The sequence below is a fragment of the Neophocaena asiaeorientalis genome, unplaced genomic scaffold (assembly GCF_003031525.2).
Source record: "Neophocaena asiaeorientalis asiaeorientalis breed wild unplaced genomic scaffold, Neophocaena_asiaeorientalis_V1.1 scaffold293, whole genome shotgun sequence".
Taxonomy (NCBI): domain Eukaryota; kingdom Metazoa; phylum Chordata; class Mammalia; order Artiodactyla; family Phocoenidae; genus Neophocaena; species Neophocaena asiaeorientalis.
The window spans coordinates 2,561,649-2,578,128 of record NW_020173920.1 but is presented as its reverse complement, the minus strand read 5'-3'; the positions used below and the strand labels follow the sequence as shown (position 1 = coordinate 2,578,128).

General features: G+C 48.0%; 1 protein-coding gene across 1 annotated transcript; it reads right to left on the bottom strand.

The window, feature by feature from the left end:
* Positions 1–552: 552 nt before the first annotated feature.
* FAM43A (family with sequence similarity 43 member A) lies at positions 553–5,242 on the bottom strand. The gene is made up of 2 exons (XM_024752139.1): positions 2,105–5,242; positions 553–803 (listed from the first exon to the last, which is right to left on the bottom strand). The coding sequence occupies exon 1, from the start codon at positions 4,309–4,311 to the stop codon at positions 3,025–3,027; it is 1,287 nt and encodes a 428-aa protein (XP_024607907.1). The 5' UTR covers positions 4,312–5,242; the 3' UTR covers positions 553–803; positions 2,105–3,024.
* Positions 5,243–16,480: the final 11,238 nt, after the last annotated feature.

Sequence of the window (16,480 nt, the reverse complement as noted above, 5' to 3'; positions counted from 1 at the left end):
TTACTTAGTCTGGGGAAGACTGTGGCAAGAGTCTCACTGCATTTAAAGTACCATCGGGTAGTAAAGGAGAAACGTGAGCCTCACCTTGCGAGACGGAAAAGCTAAATTTGATGAATAAACCAGACCTCAGGTGCTTTCTGGAACATGTATTCCCACTACTTCGCTGTGCTTTTGTCACACCACGCTTTTCCCTCTGAGTGTCAAGAGTAAATCGGTTTTCCGGTTTTGTTTTGTTTTGTTTTTTCATTTAAAACATCTCTCCTTACGCTAGTGATGTCACCCCTGGAAGACTGAGATGTAAGAAGAGGTGAATCATGTATCACCTTCGCATCTCTTCTAGAATTACATCAGCCAGAGCCCTGGGGTGCAGTGGGGATAAAAGCCAAAAAGTAGAGGGGAGGAAAGAGGGAAAGGGAGGGTGCCGGTGGGGTGAGGGAAAGAGAGAGCCGGTTCTTTTGCAGTCTGCTTATTTTCTTCTTTCTCCTTCCTCAACCCCTAAACACCCCTTCCCTATTTATAAATCAGATAACAGGAAAAATCAGACTTTAAAGAGACAGTTGCCTTATATTTATTGATGGTGTTGGTGTAAATGTCACTTGTCTGAACTTTCTGACCAATCACCATACCCCCATCAGTCACAGACGAAAGCCACCTTGGCATTCTCACTGGGCACATCAATTGGATTAAGAAGGAAGACATGAAGACCCTGCGCCACCCCCAAGTATCCATCAAATGATCTTCACCGTGATTAATGTTCTCATCAGTTTCAAACAGCAAAGGAAATGGCAGTGCATGGAAATAACCTGAAATGTGAAATTACTGAAATGTGAAATCGAACCGTGCAAACTAGCGATGACCCACAGCTGACTTTCCTGCCCTCTCTCTACCTGAGGGTTTGAAAACATCATCCAATAATGTGTAGCTGAGGTATTCAGCAAAAGGGATAGGGACTCTCAACCAAACCAAAATATAACAGAAGAGAAATATAAGCTAGGCCTTGTTCTAATGCCCTCAGAAAGTGACTCTGAATATTTTTCAATTTCCCACACACCCACCCACACTTTGCTTTTCTAAAGATCATCTTATACCTGAACCACTCCTGTTAATTCGGGAGAAAATCTACCACCTCCCTTCCTCTATGGCTCCAGTGAATTCCAGACTCCTTAGGATCACTGGGTCTAGCTGCTCGGAACATATTTATGATGAAAACAAAACCAGGGGCCTCAGGACGCTACACGAGGGAAGGCCAGGAGAGCGATCAATTTCTGCAACATAGAAAAAGGGGCCCATAGGGGCAAAGGGAAAAAATAGTTTGCAGAATGCACAGTTTTGGTAGAATCTTATTACAGCTTCCAGCTGATCGGGTGTAGCCAAACTAGAGACATCTGTTTGGAGTTTACAACAGAAACAAACACACGGAAAGCATGAAAACGCTAAGACACACACACAGAACAAGCTCTAGCAGTTCTTCTCCGCCTTGACCTCCAAACCGTTCTCCCACTGGGTCATGCTGGGTTGTAGAAGGAGAGGAAATAGGCTCTTCCACCTGCCCCTGCCCCGACCCCACCCCACGTGCACCATGACTCATTCAAGCCATGACTGGAACCTCTCCACTTTCCTCTCTCCTTGACTTTCCTCCCAGGAAAAACAGAGATGCTCCCACTCCTGAGAGCATCGTGGGGACTTTCCTTAGTTCTCTAATTCACACCTTCAAAGCTCCTTGAGCCGTTGAAAAGGTGAACCACAGGAGGTGGTAAAACCTCAGAAGACCTTGAAAGTCACCCCTCCCTAAATAACCTCACAGGTCTGGCAATGAGGAACAGAACTCACCCGGCATCTCCAAGAATTGCCTCAAAGAAGTCAGAAAAAGCCTACGCTCACACAACTAATAATAAGTGAAGAACACGGCCCCAGCTGCAGCACACAGAGCTACAGAGGACCAGAAAGGCCCCAGGCTACTCATAAAGTGGGTTCCTCTTCCCTAATTACCTCCAAGCCCCGCAAAGGACAATGACTGTCCTCCCACTCCATCCCAGCCATGGTCACACCCTCTGCCGCCCAGCCCCACAGCCAAGCATTTTCTGAAGCAGGTCTAGACACTCACCTGTTCTGTTAAATTTTCCTCTTTATTCTCTCCCCACTGGCGGGCAAACAGAACTAGAGCAGTGCTACTCTTTAAAAATAACAAAATGTTTTATACACATTTCTGTATATACAACTGAACAACATTTTACATGTTCCTTTTGCACAGCAAAAGATATAAACATCGGACTCTGAGAACAGTTATGTACAAAAAAAAATGTCAAAAATACTTCACAACAGTGCAAAAATATTTTACACAGTATCATGGAGTGAGATCTTTTGAGCAGAAGCAAGGTGTGTGTGTTTCTAAAGGAAAACTCCTTTTTTAGATATTAGATGTCTTTAACTGTAAACAAAATGCAACTTTCTTTCTCCCCCCCTCCCTTCCCCACCAGTTATTTGAGGAATTTGGCAGAATTTCAAGGGTCTGAGTCTGAGGTAAACAACCCAAGCTCTCGCACCAAAAAGACTGGGGGCAAGGAGGTGGCACTAAAGCCTCAAACTTTGAGAGCAAATCCTTTTTTTTTTTTTTTTTTTAAGGACATGTCAGTGACAGCGTCAGGCCGCTCCCAGTTGGGGGCTGGTGGAGGAAGTTAACCCCTCCTCCTCAGGCCCCAGCTGCCCACAAACAGGAAAACGGCCAGCAGGCACCTCGCGCCTGCGGGGCTTTGCTAACACCAGCTGCCCTTCCCCTCCCCAGACCCCAGAGGGCTGCCTCTCTCCCCTTCCTTGTAGGGTTTCCCTCCCCCATATCTCCACGTGCAATCTGAGCCCTGCTTCAAACAGAGCCAAACGTATGGGGGTGGGGGAGGGTCTGGGCCTCAAGTGTCCCCTTTCCCCTTTCTTGGGGGGGGGGGTCGGGAAGGTAAGGAAGTGGTGGAGAGACGGGGGTGGGGTGTCACGATGCGGCAACAGGGGCGCGCACAGGACATTGCTGGGAGCTCAGCCCGAGTGGGGCTCGTCTGGTCTGGCGCAGTCGGCGGGGTTGGACTGGTCCCCGGCGGTGGTAGTGGTAGCTTCCGGGCCCCCTCCTTCGATGGAGCTCTCGCTACCCGTGCTCTCACCCGACAGCAGGCGCGTCACCCGCAAGTCGGCCTGCAGGCTGCGCACGTCGTTGCCGAAGCTGAGCTCTCCCAGATCATTAATAAGCTGGGACAGCTCGGCCTTCATGTCGGAGGTGCTGCCCAGCAGCAGAGACGGCGACCCAGCCTCAGGACCCGGCGAGACCCCGCCGCCCCCCAGCACCTCTTCGCGGCCACTCTCCAGCGTGTCTAGCAAGTCCCCGCATTCGAAGTGCATGGCCACCACCAGCGCCCGCTGCGCCTCGGCCTCTTGCTCTGCCGGGTCTCCCTCCCCGGCTCGATCCTCCTCCTCCTCCCCCTCCTCCTCCTCCGGGCAGCCCTCCGTGTGCACCCCTCTCTCTTCCTCCTGCAGCTCCTGCTCCTGCTGTTCGCCGAGCAGATCCTCGGTGATGGAGCCGAGCTTGGGCGCGCTGCGGCTGCGCTCCACCGGCGGCTTGTAGCAGCAGGGTCCGTGCAGGAGCAGCTTGCGCAGGGGCACTAGCGGGATGGTGTGCGCGCCCACCAGCTCCTGCTGTTGGTGACGCGCGTCGTCCCGCCGCTTGAGCCGTTTAAATTCCGCCAGAGCGTTGGCTGACGTCTGGTAGAGCAGCAGGGCCATGGCCTGCGCCTTCTCGGGCTTGGACACCAGCACCGCGTGGCAGCGCAGCATTACCGCCTTGTGTTTGAGCTCGTGCCGGTACACCCAGGCGAAGACCTTGGGCAGTCGCGCGTCCGCCACGCAGTAGGTAACGCGATGCAGCAGGTAGAGGTGGCCCGGGCGGCGCAGCGCACGCTCCTCGGCGTGCACCATGCGGATACCCTGCGCACTCACTGTCAGCTTCATCTTGGTGCCCTGACGGCCCGCCTCGCTCTTGCTCCAGATCTTGCCCACCGCTAGGTCGGTGCAGCCGTCGCCGCGCGCCTGGATGGTGGTGGCATTGCCCAAGTAGAGCACGGTGTAAGTTGGGTCCTCGCTGGTGATGTGCAGCTTCTTGCGCTTGGAGCGGAACATGCTGCCCACCCGGCTGAGCGCGCCTTCGGGGCACGCCCGTGCCAGAGAGCTGAGCGCCGAGTAGTGCAGGCTCACCGCGTAGCCCTTGGGTTTGGACGCCTGCCGTGGCGGCGCCTCGGCCAGCAGCTCGAACTTGTGCTTCTTCCACGGCAGCATCTCCGGAGGGCGCCCCAGCGCAGCTGGGCGGCGGCGGCGGAGCGCCGATTGAGAGCCCGGCTGAGCCACCCGCCCCGGCCGGGCTCGGCCGGGGCAAGACCGAAAAATAAAACTCTGCTGGGAGTGGCCCAGTCGGAGGGAGTGGGGGCGGGGGAGATGTTCGAGAGCCCCGCCGAAAGAGGTAGGGGTAGAATTTTTTTAAAGAGGATTTAACTGCAAGGAGAGGGGGTGGGTAGGAGCACACAGATTTACCCCAGCCTGGGCAGGACCAGGGCAAAGAGTCTTGGGCAAGCAAAATGAGAGAAAGCACGAGAGTGGAGCAGAAAATGTCTTTAGAAAAAAGGGATGCGTGCGTGCAGCAAAAGCAGCCGGGATGGTGCGAGAATACGCAGGAACTCCTCGGCGAAGGTGAAAAGGGGCCCCCTCTCACACACACAATCCCCAGGGCTAGGGCCAGAAACCGCGGAAACTCAACCGCGAGTGTGCCCAGGGGTCGGTGATCCCCACCCCCAAGAGGTGCTGTAGGCAGAGAGCCCCTCGGCTGAGCGGGTCCCAGAATCAGCTGCTTGCCCCGAGTGCGCTCAGATGGTGGGTCCAGCTGGCCGCGGCGGGCCCAGCGCAGCAGTCCCGCCGTGGCTCACTGCATTTTCTCTCCCGCAGGACGCCGGGGACTCTGGCTTCGCCGGCTCACTGTCCGAGCTGGCTCCGCCAGGGCAGCGCCGGCCTCCGAGGGCGGGGCGTGCGCATGGTCGGCTCCGGGGATGGTCGCTACCTCATTTCTTCTCTCCGGAGGGTGTCCGACTGCGCTCCCGGGATCCCCTGGCTCGGCTGCCCGCCTTTGCAGCGCGCCCCCTCCGGTGTCGCGAGCGGTAGCTGCCTCGCCAGCCTCATATCCTAGCCGTCTGGGAGGAAGATCTCGGGTAAATATAGGCCGGCGCGAACCATTCGCCGCGCGGGGACAGGGGAGGAGCGGAGAAGAGGATCTGTTTCGGGCTTGGAAGGTCGGCGGGTTCCTGGTCTCTTAAAGGGACCTGGTTGCAGCCATTGGTTGAGGGAAAGGGGAGAACGGGCCAACCTGGCAATTAAATCCCAAGTTTACCAGCAGAAATTCTGTAGAATTTATCTACAGAAATCGCCAAGACCTTTGGTTACCCCGCAAGAAAAGCAACTTGAATTCTGACACTCCACCCCCAGCCTGAATTGCAACTCACTGATGTGTGTCTCCATCGGAACTTCTGGGGGAGGTGGTGGAGGGTGGGATTTACACTATAAAATACAAAAAGGTTGGGGAAATAGTGATTCTTTCCGTGTGTAATAGCTTTCTGAAATTGACTGGGTGCTGTTTAATTTTTTTTTTCCAAAATTTTATTCTATTAAAGAAAATAAAGAGGGGCAAAGAAAACGCTGGGACTTATCTTTCACCATCTTGGAGCCCTTTCTCCACAGGCAAAGAGCAGATAGTGAAAAGAGATGAGTGGTAATGGGATGGTTAGAGTGAACACTATAGTATGTGTTTGGTAAATAAGGTGCTTCCAGCTTCTAACCCCCAGCAGTGCCCCCTCCTTCTGTCAGGCCTCAGAGTAGAGCAGTTTTCTGAGATATACTCAATTTCTAAGTGATGCTTGTGTGTGGTTAGAACTCAGTTTATAATTTGGCAGGCCAGTCATTCAGTTTTATTACATCATTGTCACATTATGGATGAGAATTCCTAGTAAAAATTCAAATGATGTTTTTTATTTGTGTCAAATAATGCCCGGCCACCCTCCACAGAGAATGATTAACATTAATCATTCTTTTCTCTTGTGCCAGCTGGATAACGTCGCTTTAATCATCTGGCCGGCTTGTCCCTTGGCTAGTAACTCATTTCTGGGCCCTCGAAACAACGGGCTTGCCTCTACGGTCTGCTCAATCAAAGCAAAACCACTTCTAGCTGGAATGTGCAGGTGACCCTACATCAAACTCCCAAGCTCATCCCAGAGGAGGAGAGTAGGCCCTCCCACTCCCCAGGCCCAGTCTACTGGGGATCTAGATGTCTCTGGCTTCCATACCAGGTTCTGATTTCAAAACAACTGTAACTCCTCATGGAAATTCTCTGGCCCTCTACCTTTACTAACTTTTAACCTTTCTTTGAACTCTAACCCAATTTTCTAGAGTCACTGGTGCTGCGTTTCAATTTAACTAACTTTCCTGAGTACCTTCTGGTACCAGGCCCTGAGCTGGGAACAGACCTAATTCCTGTCTCCAAGAAGCTCCCAGTCCAGTGAAGGATGTAAACTTCACCCACCTCTGGGCTTCTTCTGGAATGTAAGTTCTGTGAGAGCACCCTATCTCCCTCCAGTGCCTGACACTACTTAATTGTTGAATGAATGAATGACATATGCATGTAAACAAGAAGACAGAGGGAACTAAATGCCCTGAGACAAGACCCAAAGTACTCTGAGAAGCTGGAAGAAAATGTTCTTTGTGACTAGGAAAATCAGAAGAGGTTCCACGGAGGTGGTGAAGTGTGAAATATGGACAGGATTTTGCCACGGAGGGAAGAATTAAAGGGCTTTCCAGATATAGAGAACAGCAAAATTATAGAACATAAAAATGCGTGCACATGTGTAGTTGAGGATGGCATTTGACAATTGTGACAATGAAAGAAGAAAATTTCCTGATCAAACAAGGAAGTCTCCTGCTCGTGCCCTCCTAGTCTCTGAGGGAAGGAATGGCCTTTTCATGGCTGGCTGGTCCCAGAATGTCATTAGACCAAAGCTCTAATGCCTTACTCCTCAGCTACACTGATGGGTTAATGGAGGTACGGTGTTGGAATGAGCTGGTTAGGACTATAATAAGCCATTTAAACCAAGGTTAATTCCTCTTCTGTTCACATTTCTGGAATATCTTGCAGTGGCAATGAAGTAGATGGTATGTGCTCCAAACAAAAAATTCCGATAAAAAACCCACCAAATTAACCTGTGCTGAGTGACCTTTAGCTGGTCCATAATCTTGAAGTCTAGACTCTACAAAAGCAGGCATCATATTCAAGCAGTTAACATTTCCAAATTACTCAGAGGTCCAGGGACCAGAAGTGTTTGAGCAGGAAGAGAAGGGACCAGTGGTGGGAGCTAAGGCTGGTCTCAGCCTCCGCAAGAGGCACCTCTTTGGGCTTCATGCGGTGGCAGGGAAACCAGTGGACCACAGCAGCAGGGAGGACTCCACTGGCGGGCCAGGGCTTTCCAGTGGAGCCAGAGTGTCAGACCCAGATGCACAGGCCCACAGAGCTGCTCCTGGGCTATCTTCTTAATAAGCCTGTTTTCAACCTGGGGAGGACAGAGAAATTCTAGGCAAATGTCAACACTCTGACATGTGAGTCCCGCTCTGTGCAGATTTGAGACACAGAGCAGTTCCAGAAGAGACCTCAGCAAAGTCAGCCGGAAACGGCTTAGAAACTGCACAGGACCGCAGACTGCACTTGTTTTTTATGACACTGCCCCATCTACTGGTGCCAGGCAGAAGTGACACTTGATGAGATGGTTTCTCATAGAACTGGATAAGCCAGTGGTTGAATCAATACACAGCCAAGTCACAGCTGGAAAGAAACCCAGCCTCTAACGTAACATGTAAGAGTCAGCCTTTTAGCGCGCAGGAAGCTTTCAGGCTGGTTTTCTCCCACCTTATTTCTTGCATAACGCTCCTGCCTCTTGGTCCCCCTCCCGCTACACCCCACTGAATGAACATGGGCTTCAGAGACGATACATGACGTGCCTGGGATCTTCAAAGTCATTCAACAAATATTTGTGGATGTGATTTGTGGATATACTGTGGATGTGATGTTGTTGCTGGGGATACTGCCCCAAAGCAGACAGACGGGTCTCTGCCCTCGTGGGATTTATATCCTACGGGGAGGCAGATAATCAGCAAACAAATAACTAATAAAGTATCAGTTAGTGATAAGTCTCCGAGGAAAAGAAAACAGTGTTAGGAGTAGAAAGTAGCTGGCTTAGACAGCAGAGCCAGGGAAGGTATCTCTGGGCAGAGACCTGGATGAGATGGAGCCAGCCAGGCAAAGATATGGAGGGAGAACATTCCAACCCGTGTTGGCCGAAGTGGTAGTCACTGGCCACGTGCGGCTAATGAACACTTGACGTGTACTTGGTCCAAATTGAGATGTGATGCAAACATGAAATACACTCTGGATTTTAAAGACTTAGTAAGATAAGGAGGATGTAAAATATCTCAATAATTTGATAGTAATTACATATCGAATGATAATATTTTGAGGTAATAGAATATACTATTAAAATTAATTTTGCCTGTTTCCTTTTACTTCTTTTATGTGGCTGCTAGAACATTTAAAACTATACATATAGCTTTGCGCTAGGCAAAGGGCACACCCAGTACGAAGTCCCCAAGGTGGGAATGTTTCCAGTGGGTTCAAGGACTCTCTGGCTTCAAAATCCCACTGTGTGATCACAGCCTCTTACCCTTCCAGCCCTCTTCATTCCTTACTCTATCACATCAGTTCTTTAACCTTCTCAAGACCTCCAGGATCTACATCAGCATTCCTCACAAGTAGACTCACCCACTGGCTGCATCAGAATTCCCTGGGACAAGTCCTGGATCCCACCCTTAAATGGGAATTTCTGGAGTTAGGGACTGGGAGTATACATGCTGAAACTCCTCCATGATAGAACAGTTACTCAAGTTTAGTGAGCCCTGTCCTAGCCCACTTCATTTTTCCCACTATCAACTCCTTCCTAGCCTCTTATCCTTGCCTTCCTCCCCATCCAAGACTTTCTGGATGAGCATCGGGTCCACAATTTCTGTGCACTGCACCCACCCCATCCCTGGACCACTACCACAATCACTGTGCTCTGCTTCTGGAGCTATAATGCTGAGAAGAATCCCTCAGCTGTTGGGGCAGTGCCTCAACCCATTCTGACCCCTCCTATGGTAGGCAGAATAATGATCCCCCCCTAAGATGTCTATGTCCTAATCTCCAGAACTCGTGATTATGTTACAGCACATGGCAAAGGGGAAGGAAGATTCTACAATTAAGGTAGAATGGGTAGGTAGAAAGGTAGATAGAATTAAGGTTGCTAACTAGCTGACCTTAAAAAGGGAGAATAATCTGAATTATGCAGTTGGGCTCAATGTAATCACCAAGGCCCTTAAAAGTGAAAGTGGAGACCTCAAAAACATTATGCTAAAGTGAAAGAAGACACAAAAGGTCACATACTGGGCTTCCCTGGTGGCGCAGTGGTTGAGGGTCCGCCTGCCGATGCAGGGGACGCGGGTTTGTGCCCCGGTCTGGGAAGATCCCACGTGCCGCGGAGCGGCTGGGCCCGTGAGCCATGGCCGCTGAGCCTGCACGTCCGGAGCCTGTGCTCCGCGACGGGAGAGGCCACAACAGTGAGAGGCCCGCGTACTGAAAAAAAAAAAAAAGAGAGAGATAAGGACATACTGTATAGCACAGGGAATTACAACCATTATCTTGTAATAACCTAAAATGGAGTATAATCTACAAAAACACTGAATCACTAGGCTGTACACCTGAAATTAATATATTGTAAATCAACTATACTTCAATTAAAAAAAAAAAGAAACCTGCCAAAGATTTCCAAAGCCTATGCTCTTTTAATTTTAAAATTTATTTTATTCTAGTAGAGTTGATTTACAATGTTGTGTTAGTTTCTGCTGTACAGCAAAGTGATTCAGTTATACATATATATGTATACATTCTTTTTCATATTTTTTCCATTATGGTTTATCACAGGATATTGAATATAGTTCCCTGTGCCATATAGTAGGACCTTGTTGTTTGTCCATTCTATATATACTAGTTTGCATCTGCTAATCCCAAACTCCCAAGCCATCCCTCCCCCATCCCTCCTCCCCCTTGGCAACCACATCTGTTCTCTATGTCTTTGAGTCTGTTTCTGTTTCGTAGATAAGTTTATTTGTGTCATATTTCAGATTCCACATATAAGGGATGTCATATGATATTTGTGTTTCTCTTTCTGACTTACTTCATTTAGTATGATAATCTCTAGGTCCATCCATGTTGCTGCAAATGGCATTATTTCATTCTTTTTCGTGGCTGAGTAGTATTCCATTGTATATATGTACCACATCTTCTTTATCCATTCATCTGTTGATTGTTTCCACGTCTTGGCTATTGTGAATAGTGATGCTATGAACATAAGAGTACGTGTATCTTTCTGAATTATAGTTTTGTCTGGATATACGCACAGGAGTAGGATTGTTGGATCATATGGTAATTCTATTTTTAGTTTTTTGAGGCTCCTCCATACTGTTCTCCAGAGTGGCTGGACCAATTTACATTCCCACCAACAGTGTAGGAGGGTTCCCTTTTCTCCACACCCTCTCCAGCACTTGTTATTTGTAGACTTTTTAATGACGGACATTCTGACCTGTGTGAGGTGGTACCTCATTATAGTTTTGATCTGCATTTCTCTAATAATTAGTGATGTTGAGCATCTTCTCATGTGCCTGTTGGCCATCTGTATGTCTTCTTTGGCGAAATGTCTATTTAGGTCTTCTGTCCATTTTTCAATTGGGTTGTTTGGTTTTTTGTTATTGAGTTTTATGAGCTGCTTGTATATTTTGGAAATTAAGCCCTTGTCAGTTACATCATTTGCAAGTCTTTTCTCCCAGTCTATACAAAGCCTATGCTTTTTGTGTTGAGTCAAGTCAGGCCTGACTCTGGAGGACCTTGAATAGCAGGTGGAGGCATCTCACAAACTGGGCGAGTCATTGGAGGCATTTGAGTAGGGACGTGCCTTGATCAGAGCCGGGGCTCAGACACCCACATCCCAGCTCTCACTCAGTGAGGGTTCCAGAGCAAGATGTTGCCCCTTTCTGGCCCTCACCTTCCTGCTTGTGAGCTGAGCGAACTCCCCTCTGGTTCTAAGATCACAGGAGGCTGTGTTGGTTTTCTAGGGCTGCCATAACAAATTACCATAAACAGGGTGGCTTCAAACAATAGACATTTTTTCTCTCACAGGTCCTGAGGCTGGAAGAAGAAAGCATCCTTCCTTGCCTCTTCCTGTTTCCACAATCCTTGGTGTTCCTTGGCTTGTAGACATATCGTTCCAGTCTCTATCTCCATCCTCTGATGGTGTTCACCCCCTGTGTCTTTTCTGTGTGTGCCCAAATTTGTGTCTTCTTATAACGACATCATTACAGTAGGGCCCACTCTAATCACATATGACCTCGTCTTCACTTGACTACATCTACAAAGATTTTATTTCCAAATAACATCACATCCAGGTTAAGACCGGAACCTCTGTTCTTGAGAGACACCATTCAACTCAAAGCAGAGGCCATGATAGGAAATTGCAGGGGTAAGAGAAGAAAATAGACAAGTTAGATGTCTATAAACTCTGAAGGCCACCCTGTGTCTGAAGCCCCCAGAGATGTTCTCACCATGACCTTGTTTGCCCTGAAGCCCCTCCTTTCATGCGCTGCTTGCGTGGAATATTTACCACCTGGACAAGGGCCAGGCAGAAATGCAAAGGCGTAAGGGGGCAATCAAGAGAAGAACGGTGAGCCTTGCAGTGAGCCTTTCTCATCAGTGCCACCAGAGGCAAGGAAGGCCAAGTTTGTCCCCTCCAAAAGCAGAGGGCAGAGAAATTGCTATGCCTGCATGGTTCCCTTTAAAACTGAAACCTTGTATCTTCACTTTTCTGTTTGTGCTAACAGTACTTTAACTAATGATGACCGCATTTGCTAGATGGTTGGTTCATGGTGCCCTCAACCCTCACATGACAAAGAGGGTGCAATGTTGTCTTTTCCCTGGGTTATATGGTGAAGGAACCACCCTGCTATTGACAGCCTGGGCACCTTTTCTGAGACCGTCGTTGTGCCCCTGTTATTTCAGAGACTGGGGTGAAACAAAGGGTAGCGTGAAGCAGAAGGGAACCCATTGAGGTAAGGAGTCTGTTAAGCACCTTAGTGATTATGTATTCCAACACCCACTTTGAAGTATGAACCTACTTGAGAACATCCTGATGCCTGGTTATTTAGCCTTTGCTTAAACACCTCCAGTGGCAGAGAGCTCAGTACCTCTCGAAGCTATCCATTCCATCTTTGAACCATTCCAATTGTAAGTAGGTGGAAACAGATGGCAGTGGCAACTCTGCAGCTTCACCCTATTTGTTCTAGTTCTGCTTGCCTCATGTCTACTCAGAACACTCTTCTCTCCTGTCCTAGGGTAGTCCTTCACATAAAGAGAAATGGCCCATTATACCTTCTCCTGAGACTAGCCATACTTCCTCCACCTTTTCCTCATTCCCTCACCATGCAAGTGTACCTGCTAACATTATCAATGTATCTATTAATCTATTAAAGTGACTTAGGGGAGGCCCCACAGTTAGACACAAAAAGTAAAATCCCAGTAGTCAGAAGACTTTCCCAGTGGATTAGGGTCTACCTGGTGGTATAGTTTGTGGCTCCACCAGCGACTTGAGCTATTTAACCTTGGATGAGTCCCTCTGTCAGGCTGATCACCACTAAAATACAAGCTCATAGGGGCAAGGAGTTTGTCCAATGCTTCTCCCCCAGAGCCTAGAGATGAATGAATGAATGAATGAACAAGAGAAACCTGGCACTTTCCATCTGCAGATTTTAGAGTTGGTGATTCTTTTTCTTTTTTTTTTTTCTTTTTTCTTTTGGTGGTATGCGGGCCTCTCACTGTTGTGGCCTCTCCCGTTGTCCCAGTGGATTAGGGTCTACCTGGTGGTATAGTTTGTGGCTCCACCAGCGACTTGAGCTATTTAACCTTGGATGAGTCCCTCTGTCAGGCTGATCACCACTAAAATACAAGCTCATAGGGGCAAGGAGTTTGTCCAATGCTGAATCCCCAGAGCCTAGAGATGAATGAATGAATGAATGAACAAGAGAAACCTGGCACTTTCCATCTGCAGATTTTAGAGTTGGTGATTCTTTTTCTTTTTTTTTTTCTTTTTTCTTTTGATGGTACGCGGGCCTCTCACTGTTGTGGCCTCTTCCGTTGCGGAGCACAGGCTCCGGACACACAGGCTCAGCGGCCATGGCTCACGGGCCCAGCCGCTCCACGGCATGCGGGATCTTCCCTGACCGGGGCACGCACCTGTGTACCCTGCAGGCGGGCTCTCAACCACTGCACCACCAGGGAAGCCCTAGAGTTGGTGATTATTCATTCTACTTGGAGCCTTCTTTACTTCGTATTACTTCACTGAACTTTACTGGGTCTCAATTTCTACAACTAAAAGTTCAGAAAAACAACAGTGCCCTTTCTCACTTGTCTGTTGTGAGGGAAAAAAGAATGACAAAGTCATCTGTGAATAAAAGACCCCAGAAATTCCACATGTAACTACAAGAGTTGGGGAAAAAGTCCACAGGTTCAAATACAGTACACGTAGGATCTTGTAGCCTACACACCAAAACGAGAGGTCATTTACACGTTTCGTTGCACACACAATGACTTGCACAAGCAGGAAATCGATGTTTGAAGTGACTCAAATTAATCATTTATAATAACCACAAAGGGTTGCTGAACTACTGAAACTTGATTATGTGTAAGAATCCACTCATTTTCAACAGGGATAAATTGAGAATCGCAGATAACCGAAAGGAGTTTCCCTACTGATTCAGTGACTCTGCAGAGACTGCCAGACTTCTATTTTCACAACTCTCAGCCTTATGCAAACTGCTTTAATGTCCTTGTGGAAGTAGTTGGTGTAGAGAATGGGAGAGAGGGAGGGGCAGGCTTGCAAGCTTGCCTGGGAACAATTTTTCTACCAGTGACACATTGTTGGCCAAGGGGTGAAAAGAAAACCAAAACAGAAACCCACCTACTCACCCCTCTCCATTCCCAGAGAGAGGTGGAGCCCAGAGGCAGAACAGTGCAGAGTTGGAGAGCAGAAAGCTACACCAAGGTTTGTTCCTGGGTGTGGGTTTGCGGCGCTTGGAACTACATTTGTTGAATCACAGTAAATCGAGTAGTATGCAACATCATGAATGAGGAACACTCCGTATTGCTATTTGGAAACTGGATACGAGGCTTCCAATCTCAAAATCAATGCAACTTTCTCCAAGGGTCAGCTATTCAGAAAGTCTTGGCTTCAACAGAAAGTCTAAGCTTTATGGGCATTCAGGAGGATCTGACCAGTCTTCCAGACAGAAACAGTTCCACTGTCGTGACAAAGGGATGAGGGCAGTTTGGCTGGGTTGTGTTGTTCCCTTAAGTGTGTGGGTGGAATGGCTTCTGTAGTTAGAGGGCAGGGACCGGGCTGATTCATCTTTGCAACCCCCTCACTCGGGAGCAGCAGCCAACACCTTCCCCACCCTTCACCACCACCATCATCACTCCCTCCTCATCTCACTTGGTTTCTCTGAATCTGGATCCCATAATCATGTCTCATCAGCATCCTCAGGTCCCCTCCCTCCTTGCCCTTCTCACTGAACTAGCGTCATAATCCCTCAACATGGACCAATTATACATCTGGATTCTCACCTGCATTGTCCACTTCTGGGGAAAAAGTTGTTCAGTTGTGAAAATGGGTACCCCACAAAATACCAGGCAACGAACTTGCAGTATTATCTCATTTGCTACCTCTGCCTGACAGGAATTATTATTATCCCCATGAACCACATAAGAAAACTGAGGCTCGGTTAGTTCTTTTTCAATGGTAGATTTGAGGAGCATCTTGGGGCGATAGAATTATTTTTATTTTTGACTTACTTATTGGTCAGCCAGGAATAGTTGCTGCTATTTTAATTTTATAATGTCAGTGTCTTTGACGCCCCACCCATCTTGATTAAATTATCACTTTATTTGGTCAAGATTTTTTGGAGCCCATAAGAGGAATGACAATAGAAACCAAAAGTGTTTGCTTTCCTTAAATCTCTGAAGGTGACAAAATCTGGAAGAGGAAATGAGGGTGAAGTCCCGAGTTTCTGATTGAGCTCTAGGAATGAGGTGGCAGGTTTCTTTATATCATCTATTATTATTTTAACATCTTTATTAGAGTATAATTGCTTTACAATGGTGTGTCAGTTTCTGCTTTATAACAAAGCGAATCAGTTATACATATACATATGTCCCTATATCTCTTCCCTCTTGCATCTCCCTCCCTCCCACCCTCCCTATCCCACCCCTCTAGGTGGTCACAAAGCACTGAGCTGATCTCCCTGCGCTATGTGGCTGCTTCCCACTAGCTATCTATTTTACGTTTGGTATGTATATATGTCATATATTGTTATTATTGTCACTAGAACATAAAGTTCATTGACTCTTACTGTATGAGTTAGTTTTATCTTTAACCACTCAGCTCCAAGAGAATGCCAGAAACTGCTAATTCTCTTCCATGGGTCTTCTCCATATCTTACTTCTGGAAATGATGTTCAGGTTTTTTAAAGATACACTGTTTCTAAGTTGAGAAATGGGAGAAACCATGTTCTAATGTATTCCTTTACTGATCTGTGAGCACTGCCTTCCCAAAGCCTTGCCAGCTACTACATGGCTTGTCAGCAGCCCTTTGGGTATTTCCCAAAGTTCACTCCAATTCAGTAAGAGTCAGCAGTGAGGTGTAGCACAGAACGGTCAAGGTCCCAGCTTTTCCTGACCCAAACTTGCTGTGACTGACTTTTAGCCAGTCCACTTCAGTATCTTCACTAGGAGGGAGTGGACTTCTCTTGCTACTCAGAGTGGCCTGTGGCCCAGACCAGCATCAGCAGCATCTCCTGGAAGTACAGAGTGCCGGCCCCCCCAGACCTTATCAATCAGAATCTGCACGTTAACAAGATTCCCAGGGGGTTCACATGCACATCAAAGTTTGAGAACTGGATTCTGAAATATACACTAACAACCGTCATTCTCCCCTTGCCCCAGGAACGAATAAAATAGTGAGGAGACCTGGGTTTGATGCCTGACTCCGAATATAGTTCATCTCTGACTTGGACAAGCTGCTTCCTCTCCGGAGCATCACAACATTGGGGTGTTTCTCCTGATTAAGGAGAATGGAGCTTAAACGCCCAACACCCACACAATTCTGACCCGACTTTTCTAACGATAAAGTGAGAAACAAAATCCAGGCCGAAAAGAGTGGAGCGGGGTCACTGTTTTTCACTTCATTTTAATTTATAGGAAAATTTAAATACAATTCTAGGTGGAACTTTT

Bases quoted from the DNA above. Each gene is read 5' to 3' on its own strand.
- FAM43A (XM_024752139.1), bottom strand. From the start codon at position 4,311: ATGCTGCCGTGGAAGAAGCACAAGTTCGAGCTGCTGGCCGAGGCGCCG.